A 17,720-nucleotide genomic window follows, 5' to 3' on the forward strand; every position below is an offset into this window, starting at 1 on the left:
AGTGGTAACTCACGACCTCACTGTTTACAAGTAGAGTTTATTAGAACTTCTGAACTTAGAGTCCTGAAATAGGTGAGGTTCGGTTTTGTACAGGATTATGTTGCAAAGACGAACCTTAAATTCTATGAAACCTGGTATCCTGTGCTGTGATGAGAATTAGTGGGAATGTTGTACTGAACCGTGCCCTCCCGATGCTGGGGAGTGAGAGCTGGTGGAGAGCGGAAGGACAGCTACAGAGCTCTTAATGAAAGCGTTTACAAACCAGACGCAAGACTCGGTGATCTTAAAAAAATCTCCTTGGACAAGTTAAGTATTGTTTCTCATTTTACAATGTAAAGATGGCTTAAAAAATAGGTTTAATATGTCGTTCCATAAAAGGCTTGTTTTTGTCAGAGGCTCTTGATTCTTTGTGCCAAGTAACAATTCCACTTTTGTTTTTTCCCCAATTCCTTCCTCCTTTGCTTGATAGCAGCCAACCTCTTCATGGTGTCAGCTGCTTTCTTACCCAGGGGTTAGGGTCCAAGGGGGTAATTTTGCTCTGTGGCCAAATATTCTTGTTGTTCAGGCCTCGGTGGTGTGTGCGGTGGGGGTTGTTTTAGGGCTCCAAGAACAGAGTAGCAAAAAGGAGACAAAGTAGGACCCTTGATATTCTCCAAGGTGGAGTTCTGGCATGGTGCAGAATCCTTATGGGCAGGTAAATGCCTTTTTTTTTAAAAGGAGCATTAACTGCGTTGCTTCAGTATAGGGTAGGTGTGATGCTTTCTATTGCTTTCAATCAAGATTTGTTTGATTGGAAGACGAAGTGCATTTGAGAGCAATTTTGCATAGTCCTTGCTATCCATCTTTTTGAGCAATGTGAGCAGTAAGTACTTTTATTTTTTTCTAAGGCCATAGTAGTCAACTTGTCTGACTTCCCATCTGACATGGATGAATGTCACCCGGTGTCCCTGTATCAATCCCATAACTTCAGTTAACCATAGTGCACCTTTTAGAAAAAGATAATGACTTTGTGTTGCTTAAAGGTGTAAGTTACGGAACTCAATACATCCACCTCTGCTTTGGGCTGTTCCGAGAAGCACTAAAACTGCCTGTTACTCTGCAAGGGGAAGCAATGCTATCAATGCCGCAGTGTTTAAAGGTAGATGTAAGCCAGCAGGCTGTTCAGAAATTCTTCCTTGTGGACCTGGAGTGCTCAGCACAATCCCCTACTGCTCATTTCATTGGCTCTGTGTTCTTAACCTCTGTTCGTTAAGAGTGAGTCATACTGCACAACACCTCTGCGAGCAGTTAAATCAATATCTCAGTTAAGTCCATTCAACCCCTTGGCCTGTTTTAAAAGAAAAGGCAGCTGTAGCAATGAGATTCTGGCTACTACCACCCGTGGGTGTGTGGCACCCACTTGGGAATGCTTCAGGAAATCACCCTTTTGATAACAAAGGTGTTGAATGCATACGGTGCAGGCTCTGGGGTGCAGCCACATCTGTGCTGGGTGGTGGGCAAGAGAGTGGCCTGGCCACGGGTGGAGGAAGACGGTAATTCTTTACTATAATTCTTCCATGTGGGCCCAGCTTTTGGGGCAGGGAGGTGTTGCAAAAAGACTTTAAGATTAGCTCTGTTGGGTTGACACAGTAAGAAGCAGCTTAAACTAAACATTTCCATTCCTGACCTGGATTCTTCTTGTCCAGGTACAGCAGCTTGCTTTTATCTCACAGCTCCAAGCATGAGGAAGTCGATCTTCCAAGAGCTGATGTGGAAACATGGGAGAGCCTCACACCTCTTTCCACTTGTTCTTACCCGAGGTCTTCCATTGAAATTTTTTAAAATTTAAGGTCAGATTCTTCATCCAGTCTAGCAGTGCTGCCCAGATAATTGCCAGTAACGCCTACAGGACTCTTTCATATGTGAGGAGGCTATTTAGCTCACACCTGCCTGCCAGCCTGAGGAGCTGGCTCTGTTCCCTTCGAGATCGCTCTGGTTCTTCTCTCTGGTGAGCCTGGTGCCGAGGGCTGGTGATCCTTTTCATGTCCCATGCAGGCCCATGGTGTAGTTCTTCCTCTGCATTTGTTCCTTCTGATCCAGGATCTTCCTGGGGGTGTGTGTTCCCCAAGCTCCATGCGCTCCAGCCATAAGTCCAGGAAACTGATGGAGACGGTTCCTCAGTGACTTGTGTGCCGGTGAGGGACCCAGAGGGGAATCCAGCCAGCCTGGGCGTGCTGTGGCAGGGAGGCAGGTTCCAGGGGCTGTGGTCACAGTGCTGATGACTGTAGGTAAGACAGCGATAGTGTCCGGGGAGAAAACCACAGAGCCAAGGAGCTGTTGGAGCTGGCACATGTGCAGTTGAAGAGGCCGTGGTGTGTGGAAAGGATGATGCTTAGGAAGAGCAGAGCAGGGAGTCTGCCTGGTGAGGAAAAGAGGCTGGGGAACTTGAGGGGACACTGGTGTCCAGTGCCTGAGGATCAGGGGAGGTTGTTGGATGGTGACACGGTTTGGACAGAAGTCACCGCTGGAGAGGACCTGGCGTGGGAGGTGCTGTGCTCCTCTTGTGCAGCCGAGTCCCTGTGTGTGAGGGCCACCAGAGATGGAGAATGGGGCATTCAGAGGGGTTTGGATGGGAGGAGACCGGGTAGAGGGGGATATGCCCTGTCCTGTCAGCTTTGCTCGAGGGGCACCGAGTTGTGTGAGTAGCATGAGGAAGGCTGGGGGGTGTGCGAAAAAGGACCCGGGCTGCCGCGATGGAAGGGGAGCCCTGGGGCGTGCACAGGGGAAGCCGTGAGGCTGTGGGATGTCGGAGCACGTGTGGCACAGGAATGACCACGCGTATCAAGCAGCATCAGCGGGTGTGGGGGCGGACGAAAGCTGCATGGGGGTGGGGTGCCCGTGGGGGTACGTGGCCACACGCCAGCTCAGCCAGGGACTGCGGGCGCACGGGCAGCACTAGGCTGACCATGGGGAACGTGGATGCAAAGCGCAAATCCAGATCCAGGCGCGGACAGCGGGGGTGACGGGGGCTGTGCCTCCCCACGGGAGCAGCGGGGGCTGTGCCTCCCCACGGGAGCAGCGGGGGCTATGCCTCCCCACGGGAGCTGCGGGAGCAGCGGGGGCTGCACGGCCCGGCGGGCGGGCGGGTGGGCGCGGGGGGCCCAGCCTGGGCAGGGACAGGGGCCGAGGCCGTGCCCCTCGCGGGGCGCCCGTCGAGCCTCGGCCCACCCCGGGGTACCGGCTCCGGGTGCAATCCCGCCCCGGGCTGCCAGCTGGGGGCTCGGTGCGCGGCGAGGCCCCCGCGGGGCGCCGGTTCCGGTTCCGGCGGAGCCGGGGCGGGCGGGCTGGCGGGGGAGGAGCCGCCGGAGCCCGAGCTTGCGCTGTGCAGCCGGGCGGCGCTGGGACCCGGAGAACAAGGGGCGCGGGGGGACCGGGTGCGCGGAGGCCGCAGCCGGGCCGGGGCGCGGGCGGGGGCCGGGCGTGGGCCGAGGCCGAGCCGGAGGCGGCGGCCGGGGGTCGCGGGCCGCGCCGGGCCGGGGACGGGCGAGGAGAGGCGGCGGAGGCCTGGCGGCCGGGCAGGGGCGCCATGGCGGCGGCCGAGACCAAGATCATTTACCACCTGGACGAGCAGGAGACGCCGTACCTGGTGAAGCTGCCGATCCCGGCCGAGCGCGTCACCCTCGGCGACTTCAAGGGCCTCCTCAACCGCCCCAACTATAAGTTCTACTTTAAGTCCATGGACGATGACTTCGGGTGAGCACGGGCCCGGCGGGGCGGGGGGAGTCCCCGTGTCCCCGCGTGGGTTTGCGGGTCCCGGGGGGCTCCCGGGGGCGAGGCTCCTGGCGGGGGACACGCTGCCTGGGCTGGGGCTGGGTCCCCCCTCCCGCGGGGAAGGTCCCCGTGCAGGGGGCCGGGAGCTGCGGTGCGGTGCTGCCTCTCGGGGCTGGCGGCCCCTCTCTGGGCACGGGGAACCGCATCCATCCTCCACCCCCGTTGCCTGAGAGGGGGCTGGGATGGTGCCCCCTTGTTCTCTGACTGGGGGACGACGACCCTGGTGTGCACCCACCGTGTTACCTCTCGGGGGGGCTGATGGTGATACCCCCTATGTGCCTCCTCGTGGGGGTTGGTCCCTGTGTGCTGCCTCTGGGGACAACCCACATCCTCCCTTCCCCCATCCTCCCGTTTGCCCTCCAGCTCCGGGGGAAGCCGTGGGGGAGCTGGTGGGGTCCCCTGTGCACCTCCTCTAGGGTGGTGCCTCGGAGGAGGCCATTGTCCGGTCTGAGGATCGCCCCCTGCCCATGCCCACGGTGCCTGGGCAGCACCTTGCCTGAGAGGGTATCTGCAGTGCAGCCCGCCTTGGGGGTTGTATAGGGGGGGCGTCACCCCACGTATCCTACTCAGGATGGTCATTCCCCACCTGAAGGGCCTGCGCGTCTCCCGCTGTGCCTGCCAGGGAGGGTGCCCTGGCTTCCCTCCGCCAAGAGAGTTTGTAGGTGGTGCTCCCTCCATCACCCCGTCCCAGGGAGTGGGTCTGGCAACAGTTTTGTTCTCCTACCACCCATTTAGGAGAGGAGGGCCATCCATTTTGGCATCTTTGTTCTCCGCATTTTATCTTTGGGAAGAACGGTTAAAGGGAACTAGCTTTCTCCTCCCCTGTCTCTGTGGAGGAGGAGTGAGTGCTCTCCATGTGCTGCCCATCTCTGAGCAAGGGCTGTGTCCAAAAAAGACCTGCTGTACCATGCACGTGTCCAGTCCTCAGTGTGCGATGTCCCGTGCTCGATCTCTGGGACGGGTCTGTATGGAGGAGGGATGCAGCCCTGCCTCACATCCCATCTCCTGTGGGGTAGCTTTCTTCCAACGCTCGTATTTTTGTCGCTTCTTTTGTGCTACCTTTTGGTTCCTTCCATCATGTGTGGCTGTTTGTTTGGCGGTAAGGAGGTATTTCTGTCCCTTGTTTAGATGGTTGTACTGAATAACCTGGGGAGTCCCTGCTGTCTCCTACCTTCATAAAGTTGGTGACTGTTCTGAGGAACATGTACCACGTGAAGCCAACTCTCTTTTAGACTCCTAGTCCCCACTCTGTTTAGTCCAGGCTCTTTGTACGTCTGACTCTCCTCTGGCCTTTTTGAGGACCTCCGTTTCCATCCTGTGAACGTAGCTTCTCTTGGCTTCCACAACATGTGACCCGTTACTGTTCTTCGCACTTTGGTATTTGAAAGAGTTGTGTGATCCTCCTTCTGGATTTTTCCCCGCCCCCCTCTGAAGGTTTAGTGTTTACAGTAGGTCTTGTGTATGGAGCCTGGGACTCCAAAAATTTCAGTTTTATAGTCTTCCCAGTGCCCTCTTATTGCGCCAAATATGTCCCTAGGCTGCGATCTTGGCTCATACCCTACGTTGAACAGGGCTGAGCCTGTTTAGGGCTTGGATGGAGCTTGGTGTGGCTGCCTCGGCAGAGGGTGCTCTCCCATCTGCAGCCAAATTATACTAGTGCCCAGGTTCCCGTTAGCTTGGGAGATGCCAGCGTTCAGATGAGGCTTGAAATTTGGAGTCGCTCCTTTGACCACAGTCTGGGACGCTTTGCCTCCCTAAATTCCTCCTGACCCAGTGGAGAGCTTGAGTGCTCAGAAGCGTCCCTGTTCTCTCCAGGCAAATACAAGTCTCCAGCCCTCATTTTCCATACATTTCCTCAGCAACATCAGTTGTCTGTGGATCGTTTCCTGTCCCTCAGCTGTTGGGTGCTACAAAACAGCTGCCTCTCCCTGTCTCAGAGGGGACCGTGTTCATTGGTGGGAGAAGCGAATTCTCTGCGCATGCTGTTTGTAAACAAATGCCTTGGGATCCTTTGAAATGTTGTTCTTGAAGTGAATTCAAACTTGTCTTGAATGAAACATTGCCATGTGGGTGGGAGAGCGTCTGCGTAACTATAAACAAAGTTTAGTAATAAATAGCAGTGTCTCGTATTGGGAGGAGGGGTCTGGTGGCAGCAAAGTTCTGTGCTGTGCCTTTTCACCCTCCTCTGTTTCTTTAAGGCTCCACAAGAGGAGGCAGATGGTAGATTAATGAAGCTCAATGATAAAGCAGCATAGGGAGTTGTTGTGGATGCTCGCAGGGAGAGGGGAAAATCACTCAAGAAGACGCAGTGAGTTTAGTTGCATCAGAAATGCACGGGATGAGATTTTTGTTGGGACCAATTCAGCTAGTTCTTCTGGGAAGAGTGGACCTCTCTGGAAGGGAAGGTGCGGCTGGGGGAGGCTGGAGGCTGTGTGCTGGCAGCCTGTTCCTTGGCAAAGCCTGGCACGATGAGTTGTGTCGCTGGAGCAGCATGAGTCAAGGCCTTGTGTGGAACAGAGGAGAGAAGGCCTCTCATGATGCCACCATGGATACCCCGTCAGGAAAGCTGTCTTTGCTCCTCTCCAGAGAGCTGAAGAACGTGCTGGTGGGTGGCTGGAGCACGGGGGGAACAGCCAGGGCAGTCCAGCTGCAGCCTTGTCTCTGAGGAGCCATGGAGCCCCAGGCACCACTAGGAAGAATAATAGAATCATTTAGGTTGGAAAAGACCATCAAGGTCAAGTCCAAACGAAATATCTCATGATCCCTGGTAATCAGTGTCCAGGAGAGAGCAAGCCATTGGTCTGCAGGGAGAGACAGGGATGGAAGGGCAGGAAGCACCTCAGCTGCATGGTCAATTAGTGGAAAGCAGGAGGAGGTTGACGACGGCTGTATTCAGAAGCTGTGTGCGAAGGAAGGGCGTTGTGCTCTCACACATGTACCATCTCAGCCCTTTCCCTCCAGGTGCCCTCTGCCCAGCGTGGGGGGTGTCCTGACTGTGCTGAGCTGGTTTCCGTCGGTTGGGCAGCAGTCATACCGGGGTAAAGCCCCTTTGTGAAAGAAATGAGCTGCTAGCAGTGAATGGCCTCATGGCAGCTGATCAACAAGGAGGAGACCTGCAGATCCGATGGCTCATGCTTTTTGTCAGCGATTGGACCTTTTGCAGGATCCCTGTGGTGTAAGACTAAGTTCTTCTCTCATCTTGTTGGGAATGGAGGCATCTCACCTTCCAGGGTCACCTGGAGCAAGATGTGGTCCAATATTTCCTCTCACCTCTGCTGCCCAGACTCTGTTTTTCCCTCTTCCTCCCCTTTCCAGGCTGCGGATCTCCAGCCTGGCATTTCCTTCAGCTCACCCCATCCCCAAGGCAGTATTACAGCCGCGTTCTTGGTGTGTGGGATTTTTCATCCATTTGTTTATCCTGTTAATATTTGTTTGCTCTGAGAATCAGGGCAGTGATGGAGCAGCTTCAGTGTTTACATCTCCTTGGAAATGCGAACTGAGGCTCCCCTTGGTGGCTGCGGAGTTGTTGGGCTATGCCAGGAGCTAATCCTAGTCAAAGCGCTTGGCCTCAAGTTAAGAAGACCCCAGAATGATGTCACCTCGAGGAAGGAAGAGAAATGAAAACATTTCACGCACCCAGTCCTGGGGAGAGGAGCTGTGAGCCGCAGGAAGGCTGCGAGGTTTCGTTGCCTGCTCTGCCCGTGCAGTGGGCTACAGCCACAAAATCCAACGGGAGCCCAGTGGCGTGGTGCAGCGACACAGGGTGCGGATATTTGTGCCCTTGTTTGCTTTGTGTCTTGCTAATCCCAGAACTGGAGACATGGAGGAGCTAAGCAAACTAATGGTGGAACTGTGGCCGTGTATAGATGTGGTACACTCCTCTAGGACCTGGGATACATTGCGTGGACGTGCCTCGCTGGGAAGCGTGGAACTCCCCTTAGCCTGCTAACCTTGCCCTCATTAGAAAATGGAGAGGTTTTTTCCTACAGCTTGAGTCTTTTTATTCAACATTTCACAGGTAAGATCTGTGTGCTGGTCAGCAGGAAAGAGCCTTTGATCAGTGCAGTGCTATGACCGCTGGTGAAATCCATGTTCTCCATCAAGCCATCTGTAGATTTTTCATGGGGTTTTGAACAGGCTTTTAATTTTCTGTCTTTTTTTGTTCATCTGCAAAATGAAAATACTAACAGTGCTCCTGTGCCTTGTCTTGTCCACTTGACACTGTGAGCTTCTTGGCCAAGCATTCGTGTGAATCTTAGCATGGCAGAGCTCCCAGTTCCACAGAGGTGCTGCAAGAACTGTACTGGAAATTCCCCTGGGGACCTGTGCAAGTGGGAAGGGAACAACTGTGCGGATGGTTTGTGGTAGTTTGTAGTTTGCTGGGACGTGGGCTTCAGTGATGTGTAAAGTGTTGCCTCCTGTCCAAGTCCGTCATGAGAAATGTACCTGTCTGTGGGCAGCATGGATCTTCTTGCCAGCCACGTTGGGTGCATGTTTGCTCCAGCTGAACCTCAGGTTTGACCTTCTTCTCTGGCCAGGTGGCTTGTACAACTATGAGGATATTCTTATATCAATTGAAATATTGTTTATTTTGACTCATTTTTTGCTTGTAGTGGATGCTGCTCATTTTATATCAGTCAAAAGGTGTTCCCACAGGGGCATGCTAAAGTTTAAATTAAACCTTTCAAAGAAGTTTCAGTTAAATGAGTGCAATTTGTGCATCTAGGTAAGTCTTTAGCACCTGGCCTGAAGATCCATCTTGTCTTTCCATCAGTTCTGGAGTGCCTGAAGTTTGAATTCCTTCTGTGTGTGGAGAAAACACATTTTGCTTGTCTCCACTTTACTCTGTCACCTTTCCTCTTGTCTGGAGAGCAGAAAGCGCCGCTTATCTCAAAAGGGGACCGTCCCTCCCTCCCCGTCTCGCCTCCTTGTTCTGCATTGCCGGGAGGACACCAGCGGTTCAAGGTACAGCGGTGGGATGGTGCTGCTCCTCCCACCACTGCCAGTTTCTCCCTCTCGCAGATTCCAGTGTTAACTTCAGAGCTGTGCTGAGTGATTCCTAGGTCTCAGCTGTCAAGTGGAAATTGGTATCCAACTAATCACTGGCCCGATATCTAATCCAGACCTGCTTAATTATCACCTGCTCTCCAAAGCCGGGTACGAGGCAGTGATTAGGGCAACATTCTGGAGGCAGAACAAAGCGGGCGCTGCTGGAATTCCCAGTGCAGGGGTCAGATGCTGTTGGTATTTGGCGACCTCATCTCCTGCACATGTGCATGGGGAAATGCGTTGACGCTCACTGAAAGGCTGAGTGATTTATTTTTATTGCAGGGTCTTTTTGAAATTGATGCCAGCAGTGACTGTCCTTCTGGCTGGAAGTGTTTGGAGCCAGGGAAGGGATCCTAAATTTAATAAGCAGTGTCAGTCCCTCAGCAGTGGTGAGCCGCTGGCGTGGCGCCCCTGCCTTTCCTGCCAGCTCTTTGTAGCGTGAGTTGGGGTGTTGTTTTATTTTGATTTTTGGAACTTTTTTTTTAATATAATTTTGAATTGGAAACTGTCTGCAGAAGTCCTTTGCGTATCTCCTGCCCCTGGTGGAGAGTGCTTCCATGTCAGCGTGGAATTCATGCTGGGAGAGGCTGGCAAGAGGTCTATGAGCAAAGGGGCCTCCAAACCTGCCTGCGACTCCGTTGCATGCTCGAGTCCTTTGTGTTGCTTCTGCCCAAGTGACAGCATTGTCCTGGCTGTGAGGTGGCCGTCACTCTTCTTCATCTTGCGGCCAGACCCTGTCCTGTGCGGAGGGCAGCACTTTGCCACGTGCGAGGCTGCAGCATCCCGGCTCCTGTGCTCCCCGCTCCGCAGGACGCACGGTTCCCTGCTTGCTCACACGAGATGTGCTGCCGTGGTTGGGTAGGGTCCACCAGAGGTTATTTTTGGGATATTTTGTGTGTCGTTTGCTGCAGCCTGTGCCGCTGAGGATTTGGCAGAGAGCTGCTAACTGCCGTCTGCGCTTGTGGTGGGAAGTTCCTGTGATGCTGCCCGTGCCGGGGGGTGGCCCATCGACGCTGGAGCTGCTGCTGGAGGCTGTTTCCAAGGTCGTGGGGGTGGCGGGGGGGCCGCAGCAGTGCCAGGGCTGGGGTGCAGATGTGACGGTGAGCTGGCGGCGTTCGCTCCTTCCCTGGGTTGTATTGTCTGTGCCTGGCAGCGTGTGTCCTGCTGTGCAGACCCAGCTATTACTGACTCCGTAGGTGTCCGGCTTTGTCTGTTGTGGTTGAAGCTGTGTTCTGAAGGCCACATGGGATGGCAGTCACAGCCTGGTTTCTGTGCCCAGGGGTGGCATTTGGAGAGCCAAGTTAGCCAAGTCAGGCTGCAGACCAATTTCCCTAAGGCCCTGTCTGTACTACGCAAACAATGAAGCTTTACAACAGCTATTGAACTTGTTTGCAGCTAGAGCTGGTCAGAATTTTTTCTTTTGACTGAATGTATTTTCTCCCGAAATATGGTGTTATGTTGAAGCCAGCATTTTTCTTGGAGAGGTATTGTTTTCAATTATGTTTTTGATGGGAATGTTTCTTAATTTTAAGCCTCTCTTGTCATCTCTGGAAAAAAAAAAGAAAAAGTCGAGAAACCTTTGCCCATCCATGAGAAAGTGGTTGTTTTGAAGCAGTTCTGTGTTTTGAAATCAATTCCTGCACAGACCAAAAGCCTACCTTGACATCTCAGGAATTGCCATGAAGTAAATCTGTGCACCCTGACTGTGGGGCAGCTGCATCCCAACGTGGTTCCGTCCCTGAGGTCAAGGCCAAACACCGTTAAAAATGGCTCATAAACCGCCATAATCTGGGTTGTGACCTGAGCATAGTTCATCGTTATGGGATGACGGTGTTGGACCCACTGCTCAGTCTTCTGACTTTTGAGTGTTTCACCTAGAACTTGGCTGTTCCCAGGTCCTGGGCCCACAGAGCGGGTGCTGGATCTCCTGGGTGGCAGTGTCAGAAGTGACGATCTTTCCTACGCAGCTGGGGCGGCAGCGGTTGGTGTTGGACTCTGAGGAGGAAGGTGCTGGCTTGTATGCATGGAGGCAGATGGCCCATGAGCCCAAGGCCCTTGTGCTCTGAGCCTTCGAGTAAGTCTCTCTTCTCTTAGCGTGATCCTGGCCTCTGTCACCTGTGATTTCCCCACCTGGTCTCCCAGCAGGCAGAGGCGTCTGGGTCTGCAGCCTTATGGCCTGAACGCTAGAAGGTGGGGTGGTTACCCAGCACCGTGCATTTGGGGATGCTCAGGGAAGAAGGGCACTGTGAGTATAAGCAAAGAAAATCTGGTTTCTCCCACAACTTTTCTGCTGCACAGATGTGTTTGGCCTCAGTCCTCTCTTGGGATGAGCATCCGGCCCTCCATTTAGACTGGAAGGCTGTACATGTAGAGGTGTAGGGAGCATAGCTAAAATTCCTCAAGTCCTTTTTGAGCTCGTGGTTCTTCAAGTGGTGGGAAGGCTCTTGCATGCCTGCACAGCAGTTGCTGAGCTGTTCTGAGCTCAGGGTATCTGCTGTAATGAAGTGCTACTCCTCCACCCTTGACTGCATCCAAATAGATATAACAATGTTGTGGTTTAGGATATTTGATCTGTGTAAAAGCCCATGGAGGAGAGCTGGGCTTGCAGAACACGGCAGAGACTGCGCCTGCAGGAAATTGCCTTCATGTTGTCACACCAGCTTTGCATCATGCTGCACATCTGATGAGGCAGCAGCCAGGGCTGTGTGTTTTTAGTGTTTCCTATTGATTTCCTCCTCTCTCCATCCCTTGTTTGTTATTCAGAGCCTGCCCTTCTGACCTGTTCTGGATGGACGGTGGTTTTCCAGAAGGGGGATGTGACACCACGTGTCCGTGTTGCTGTTTGTCCCGGGGATGCTGGCTTGTTAGGCAGCAGCTGGCAAGTTAAGTAAAGCTTAATCCTGCCAGTGGCTGCCATTGGAAAGTTTTTGACCAAATCCTTTTGTGAAGGTTTTTTGGAAGGCGTTGAAATAAGGTACAAATCTGGGAATTAGTCTAATCTCTGTGACTTTGCTTTGTGTGTGTGCTTATCTCTGTAATGCCGTGGTGGCCTTAGGAGAACACGTGAGCTCTTGGGCTGTGAATATCACTGTCTCCAAGTATTGCATTAGGCAGCTTGAAGTGCCAAAGTATTAGTATCTCCCTGGGCTCCTTCTCTGAAGCTCTGTTGTGTTTCTCTTTCCATCTGCTTGTTGTTATTGCTGTAGCACTAATGTTGAGCCCGTCCAGGAGTGGGCTGGATTCCTTGGAGGCTTTGGCAGGCAGAGATGCCCGGTGCTGACCTTCCTGCGCTGTGTAATCCTACATCGTGGTGGAGGGTTGGGGCTGTTGTGGTTGTTGTATCAGTTATTTAGTAAAGAAGATGTGCCAGAGGTGTCATTTTTCCAGTCACAGACAGCTACCAAAGGCAGCAGAAGCAACATTTGGGTACCCTGCTCCACTAGGTCCTCTGTGTTAGTGATCCCCTCACTGGAGTATCTTTCAGTGTGTCTTGGCTAAAATTTGCTGCCTTGTGAGAACTGGAGGAAAAGAAGATGCAGTGAGTGGTGGCTGAATCCCTGCCGTGGGAGTCCGTCCTTCTGGCCCTGGCTGAAGACGAGAGCTGAACGGGGGAGAGGCTGCTTCGCTTGGCTTGGAGCAGAGATCTGTTTCTGGGAGAGCTGGCACCAGCTCCTGTGTGGGAAGGTCTTTCCTCTACTGGTTTTTGACCTGCCCCTAGGGTTCGGAGAGGAATTTATTTGCTACGTGGCCTCTCTGATAGCTGGCAGCTGTCTCTGTGATACCCGAAGCATTCAAGATCTGCATAACAGAGGCTGTGAGCTTTTCCTTGTTTCCTGATGGCTGGCAGCTCCTGCCGTGTACAGGCTGGTTCTGAGGACACTGAGGGTCTACCAGAAGGGTCTGTGTTTCGGGAGCTCTGGCTCTGCATGGGTTATCATAGCGGGAAAGCTGGAGCTAGCACATTAGCCTGCCCACTTGCTGGGCTTTGACATTTTCCTTCAGCATTGCTCTGACCTGCTTTGGACTCACGATCCTTTTGTGTCTCACCACCTGTGAGCAAACAGGTTGTCCCCTGCACGCTGTGCTGTGCCACGCTGCCGCTGTTGACAGCCGGGGCAGTGTCACAAGTGCGGTGACAAACACGGCTCAGCAGGGCAGGGACGAGGCTGCTGCTGTGCTGAGGGCTGGGTTGGCCCCCGGGAGCAGCCGCTTCTCAAATTGAAACTTTTTTCAGAAGCTGTGGTGGATATGCAAACTCCATACTTGTGTTTGCATACGGCTAACGACCCGTCCCAGTTCGTTCAGCCCTGCCTGGCTAAACCAGTATTTTAGTGCCATTCACAGAGACTTGCCTGTGGGCCCAGCTGAGGCTCTGCTATACTGGAAGCCCATTTAGGGGCTTAATGCAGGAAGTTTTGCCATTGCACTCTGTTAATTTGAATTTTTTCTTACTTGCTTTTGTAGCTCTGAGGAAGGTGGATTTTCATGGCTCTAGTTGCACAGCCGGGTCCTGCATTGCAGACCTCTCCGTTGTCTTAGACCTGCAGCTGGTAAATGCACCTTTAGGCCCTGAAGGGACTCCTATGAGGTGGATTTTTCTTCCACAGTGAAAATGTTTTGTTTCAGGTGCCGCCAAAAAGTGAGTTAGTTTGGGAAAAGTCTTAAGATTATTCCCTGCCCAGGCATCTTGGAAGAGGCAGAGGAGTTCCAGGGTGGCAACATCTGCTTCAGCTTAGGGTACGCTCTGTCTTGGGCAGCTCCGACTTAATGCAGAGGTATGTGACGTCTGTACAGGGTGTGTACATTGAGTCTGGTGTGTCTGAGCTGGGTCAGAGTTGCACAGCACGTGTCTGTTCTTCTGGATCCCCCATGCAGAAACATGAGAGCCTACTGCAGCAGTCTTCTGCCAATATTGCCTATGTGGGACACTTTAACAATCTTTGAGTGCCTTCATACAGCGTTACTTTTGGTGAGGTTGGTATCTGTGCTCTGGTGGGAAGTTGCGTGGCACACGTGGTCTCCTGCGTAGCAAGGTGTGTGGACTTGAGGTGGGGACTGTGTCTGGCCATGTTGTCTGTAGGGACCAGGTGAGGTCCTGGTTGGTCAACACGTGGTGCTTGCACTAAGTGTTCATGATGACTTTATGTGTGACTAAAGAAGATTTCATGGGGTTTTGATACCAGCATCACAGATAATTGGGAAGCTCAAAATTAGACTCTAGTTGTACCTTGACTTACCAGCAGATCCACAGACATGGGAAATGGCCCTATTGCTGTAATAATGTGTGATGAGTCTTTCTGGGCTGGCGTTGGGAATAGTTAATGTGTAGAGTGACCAGTTCAACACAGTTACCGAGCTCATGGGATGCGTACGGACTGCAGACAGGTTGTGCTGCCTTCCACTGCACTTTTCCATCCCTGAAGGACATCGTGGCTTTAAGACCCTCCACGAGAGGAACATTTCACATCATGTGTGACGGTGACTTCTGGAGGTCACTGACTGTTCTCCGGCCTTTGGTGCAGCTGTCAGAGATGGCAGGTGGGAAGGTTTTGAATGGTACGTGACAGGGTCAGGCCTGGGAGTTCACAGTGTCAAAGAAAAGCGGCAGCTCTGAGTTGGACTTGGTCCTGCGGAGGTGGGGTATGTTCCCACAGTGATTCAAAGCACTGTCATCTTCTAAATTGTGGGGAAACTTACCCTCTTGTTGAAAAGGCAGCTGATCCCTGGTATAGAGCAGGATCTGGACTAAGTTCTGTACATCACCTCATGCAGACTGCGGACTAATGCTGGTCATTGCTTATAGCTGGGCTGCTGAAGCAGAAGAGCCTTCCAGATTGAGACCGTGGCCTGCGCCCCATTTCAGTAGATCTCTGTCACTCTTTTGGAGGTGTCCTGGGCAGGTGATGGTCTCCTGACTGCCTGGAGATTGCTTTGCCCAGTGGAACATCAATCAGGTGTTGGAAGGAGTCCTGTGGACCAGAGCTTCCATGAAGGGAGGAAAAAGGAGTATTTTCATTGCTGGGAGTAAACCAGCAGCAGGGTGGAGACAGCTCACATTTTTCCTGCTTCTTGGCTAATCAGATTCCTTTCAATTTATAGCAATCGATTGGCTCCTGCTTTATGGCTCTCATCCGCTTTCTGGACCTCTAATTGAGTGAGTTGTGTGCCAGCACACGCTCAGCTTGGTTAGGACTGGAGCATCTTTCTTGTCTCTTTCCTCCAGCGGTTGAACAGTATTTGCTTGTTTGCTGGGTGCTGGCTGGAGGGCGAGCTCGGCTGGCCTGATAGGGGATGCCTGTGGAGGTAGGAAATTGCTCGTGTTGTTCAAGGGCTCAGCCCTGCGTCTTTAAGAGAATTTGGTAAAGATGACTGGTGTTAGCTGAAATAAATGAAGTATATAAAAGGCTACTAAAATGTGCTCTATTTGCTGTCTCTCTGTACAGGGAATTTCTTGTACTGTCCCCTCACTGACACCATCAGAAGCAAGAGACCAGGTGAAACAGCTAGCCTTCCTCTGCCTTCGATGGTTTCTGTCTACTGGCAGACCTATGTAGGAGCTGATTGTTTAAACCACTGTTTTTCTCCACATTATTCCTGCCTTGCTGACAGTTTCCTGAGAGTGAATATTACAGGTTGAACCAAAAATTGTCCAGGGCCCAAAGGTGAGAAAGGAAAAAGAACGCATGTCCCTGTCCTCGAGATGGTCAGAAGTGGTTTGTATGAGCATTCAAACCTCTCCTGTGTCTGCTGCCTCCTGCATTTTGGGACCAGAGGGATGTAGTATCACTGTTTGCCTTTTTTTCAGAGTGCTGCAATAGCCTGGGATCAGGGACAAAGTTCTTTCTTTGCTGCCATGCAGCTGTTGTGACTCTGAAGGGCTTTTTGCGTGAGTCCTTCTCATTGTCTTTGGCAAGTGTTTTGTGGTGGAACTTAGTTTTGAGCTTTATTAACTCCCTGTTGGTTTTATAGGGGTTCTCTGGATGTCTTATAGACCCAGTGAGCAGAGATGTTGCTGATGGTAGCGCAGCTGGATGGAAGAGTAGGTGCACTCGTCTAGAACCTGTTATCCCTCAAGGCCCATTCCCGCCGGGTAGGACATTGGGCTGGTTTCCTTGGGAGACTCTTTCAAAGTTGTTTGTACCAGGAGAGAGTAACGTGAGCTGGTCAGTGTCTTAAGGGCAAGACACGTGTGGAGGCTGTTTTGTCATCTCCTGGTGATATGTCATTAAATACAAATTAATTGTTAACAGGCTGTAGGAAGCAAACCTCGCTCCTCCTCCCCACAGACATCTGCCTTGGTCAGTGCCTTCCCAGAGCTGCTCTGGGGGTGGCTGGCCAGCAGAAAGGTGCCCCCGGAGCAGAGGACAGGGCTGCTGTGCTGGCAGCCCGGGACAAGGGGGTGCTGGCGAGCGGAGTAGTTGTTGGCAGCTCCCTGCTCGCCCAGGTGTGGAAGTCCAAGCTTTCAGACTTTGTTTCCCACCCTCCCCCTCTTCCCGTTTCCCTCCCCTCTTCTCCTCTCTCGCTCTCCCGCTGAGTTGATGCTTTTCCAGGAATGAGCTGTACTGCTGGCCCAGCACATTCCACAGCAGCAGCGCTTTTTTGGCAGGAGCCTCGCCTGCTGTTAAGAAAAAGCAGGACTGACTTGGCGTCTCTCAGCTGAGGGCCAGAAAAGGAAGGCCTGGTCCTACCTTCCTCAGTGTGCACACAGACACTTCACAGACATCGTGGTCCTCTCCCTTGCCTGTTGTCTGTGTGCCAACATCACAACGTCCCCCAGCAGCCCTTGGAGCCCTTTACAGCTCCTCACTGTTGTCTTGACCAACGTGAAGTCCCTGGGCGTTGCAAGGGAGCCCGTTGCTTTTCTAGCCAGCCTGGAGCGGGGTGGGTGACTTCTGCGAAGAACCGCATGGAGTTCCCTGTGGGGGTCAGAAACCTCTTCCATGAGGTCCTTGACAAGGTGGTGTTTTTCCCTTTGTTTTTGCTGCCTGCAGTAGCTGGGGGAGCCCTTTTTTGACTTCCTGGCACAGTCCCTTTCTCTTGGTTGGCTGCAGCTGCTGTGTTTCAGGTCTGCATTGTGGGCTCTTCCCACCATCAGTACCCAGACAGAGCCAAGTGTCACAGCAGACCAAGCCTGCCACAGTTTACTTGCCGTCTCTCCAGAGATATATGAACTGTAGCAGCTGCATCAGGATTTTACCCTGTCTCATACATGTGTCTGCTTTTGGCTGAGGCCTCTTTGGGCCTGTTTCCTATCCCACCTTGAACACAAAGCCAGCTTTTGATCACTGCTATGTCTGTGGATGTCTCAGTTCCCTGAAGGTCATTTCTGCAGATGTTTAGCCTCAAATCTTTCTTTGTCACAGTGAGTCCTTACACTTGTACCCTTGTGTTGGGCCATACAAGCTCCTAGAGTTGTTGAGGAGCTGAAACTGAGCTACCAGGGCAAAGAGCCTGGCTGGGCTTCTGCTGGGAGTTCCCGTTTGTCCTGATTTCCAATTCAAAGAGACTGAAAGTGTCACTGAACCTTTGGGGGCCTGGAGAATGCTTCCTTTGATGTCTCTAAATGTCCTTCTAGGGGTTGGAAGCATGGCTTGGGCAGGGCGAGATTAATCATTGTGGAGGCGCTTCCTCCAAGGGGCCAGTCGGGCTGGTTTGCAGAGCGGCGCTGCAGCCAGATGGTCACTCTGCAGATCAAGGCGGGAGGGACAGTCGGGGCTCTTGGGCTTGCTTTCAAATCAAAGTCTGTAGCTTTGCTTTGATAAATGCGGCTCCTGGACAGGCCTTTGAGGTCGGGTGGCTCGTTCCTAAATGCTGTTCCTTTTCCAGTCTTTGGGCTAGATGGATGGGAGATCTGTCCTGTC

At 52.7% G+C, this 17,720-nt stretch overlaps 1 protein-coding gene across 4 annotated transcripts in view; it reads left to right on the forward strand.

Annotated features, from left to right (window-relative positions):
- The first annotated feature begins 3,370 nt into the window (after window positions 1-3,370).
- Window positions 3,371-17,720, forward strand: part of DVL3 (dishevelled segment polarity protein 3) — a 32,399-nt gene continuing 18,049 nt past the window's right edge. For 2 of the 4 annotated variants that reach the window (XM_065073671.1, XM_065073673.1), the window contains exon 1: window positions 3,433-3,732. In XM_065073671.1, coding sequence (XP_064929743.1) covers window positions 3,566-3,732 — 167 coding nt within the window. In that variant the 5' untranslated portion in view covers window positions 3,433-3,565. Of the gene's footprint in view, window positions 3,733-17,720 lie in introns of all 4 variants that reach the window. The other 2 variants (XM_065073674.1, XM_065073670.1) reach the window with 2 other exon arrangements.

The sequence above is a fragment of the Columba livia genome, chromosome 9 (genome assembly GCF_036013475.1).
Source record: "Columba livia isolate bColLiv1 breed racing homer chromosome 9, bColLiv1.pat.W.v2, whole genome shotgun sequence".
Lineage (NCBI taxonomy): Eukaryota > Metazoa > Chordata > Aves > Columbiformes > Columbidae > Columba > Columba livia.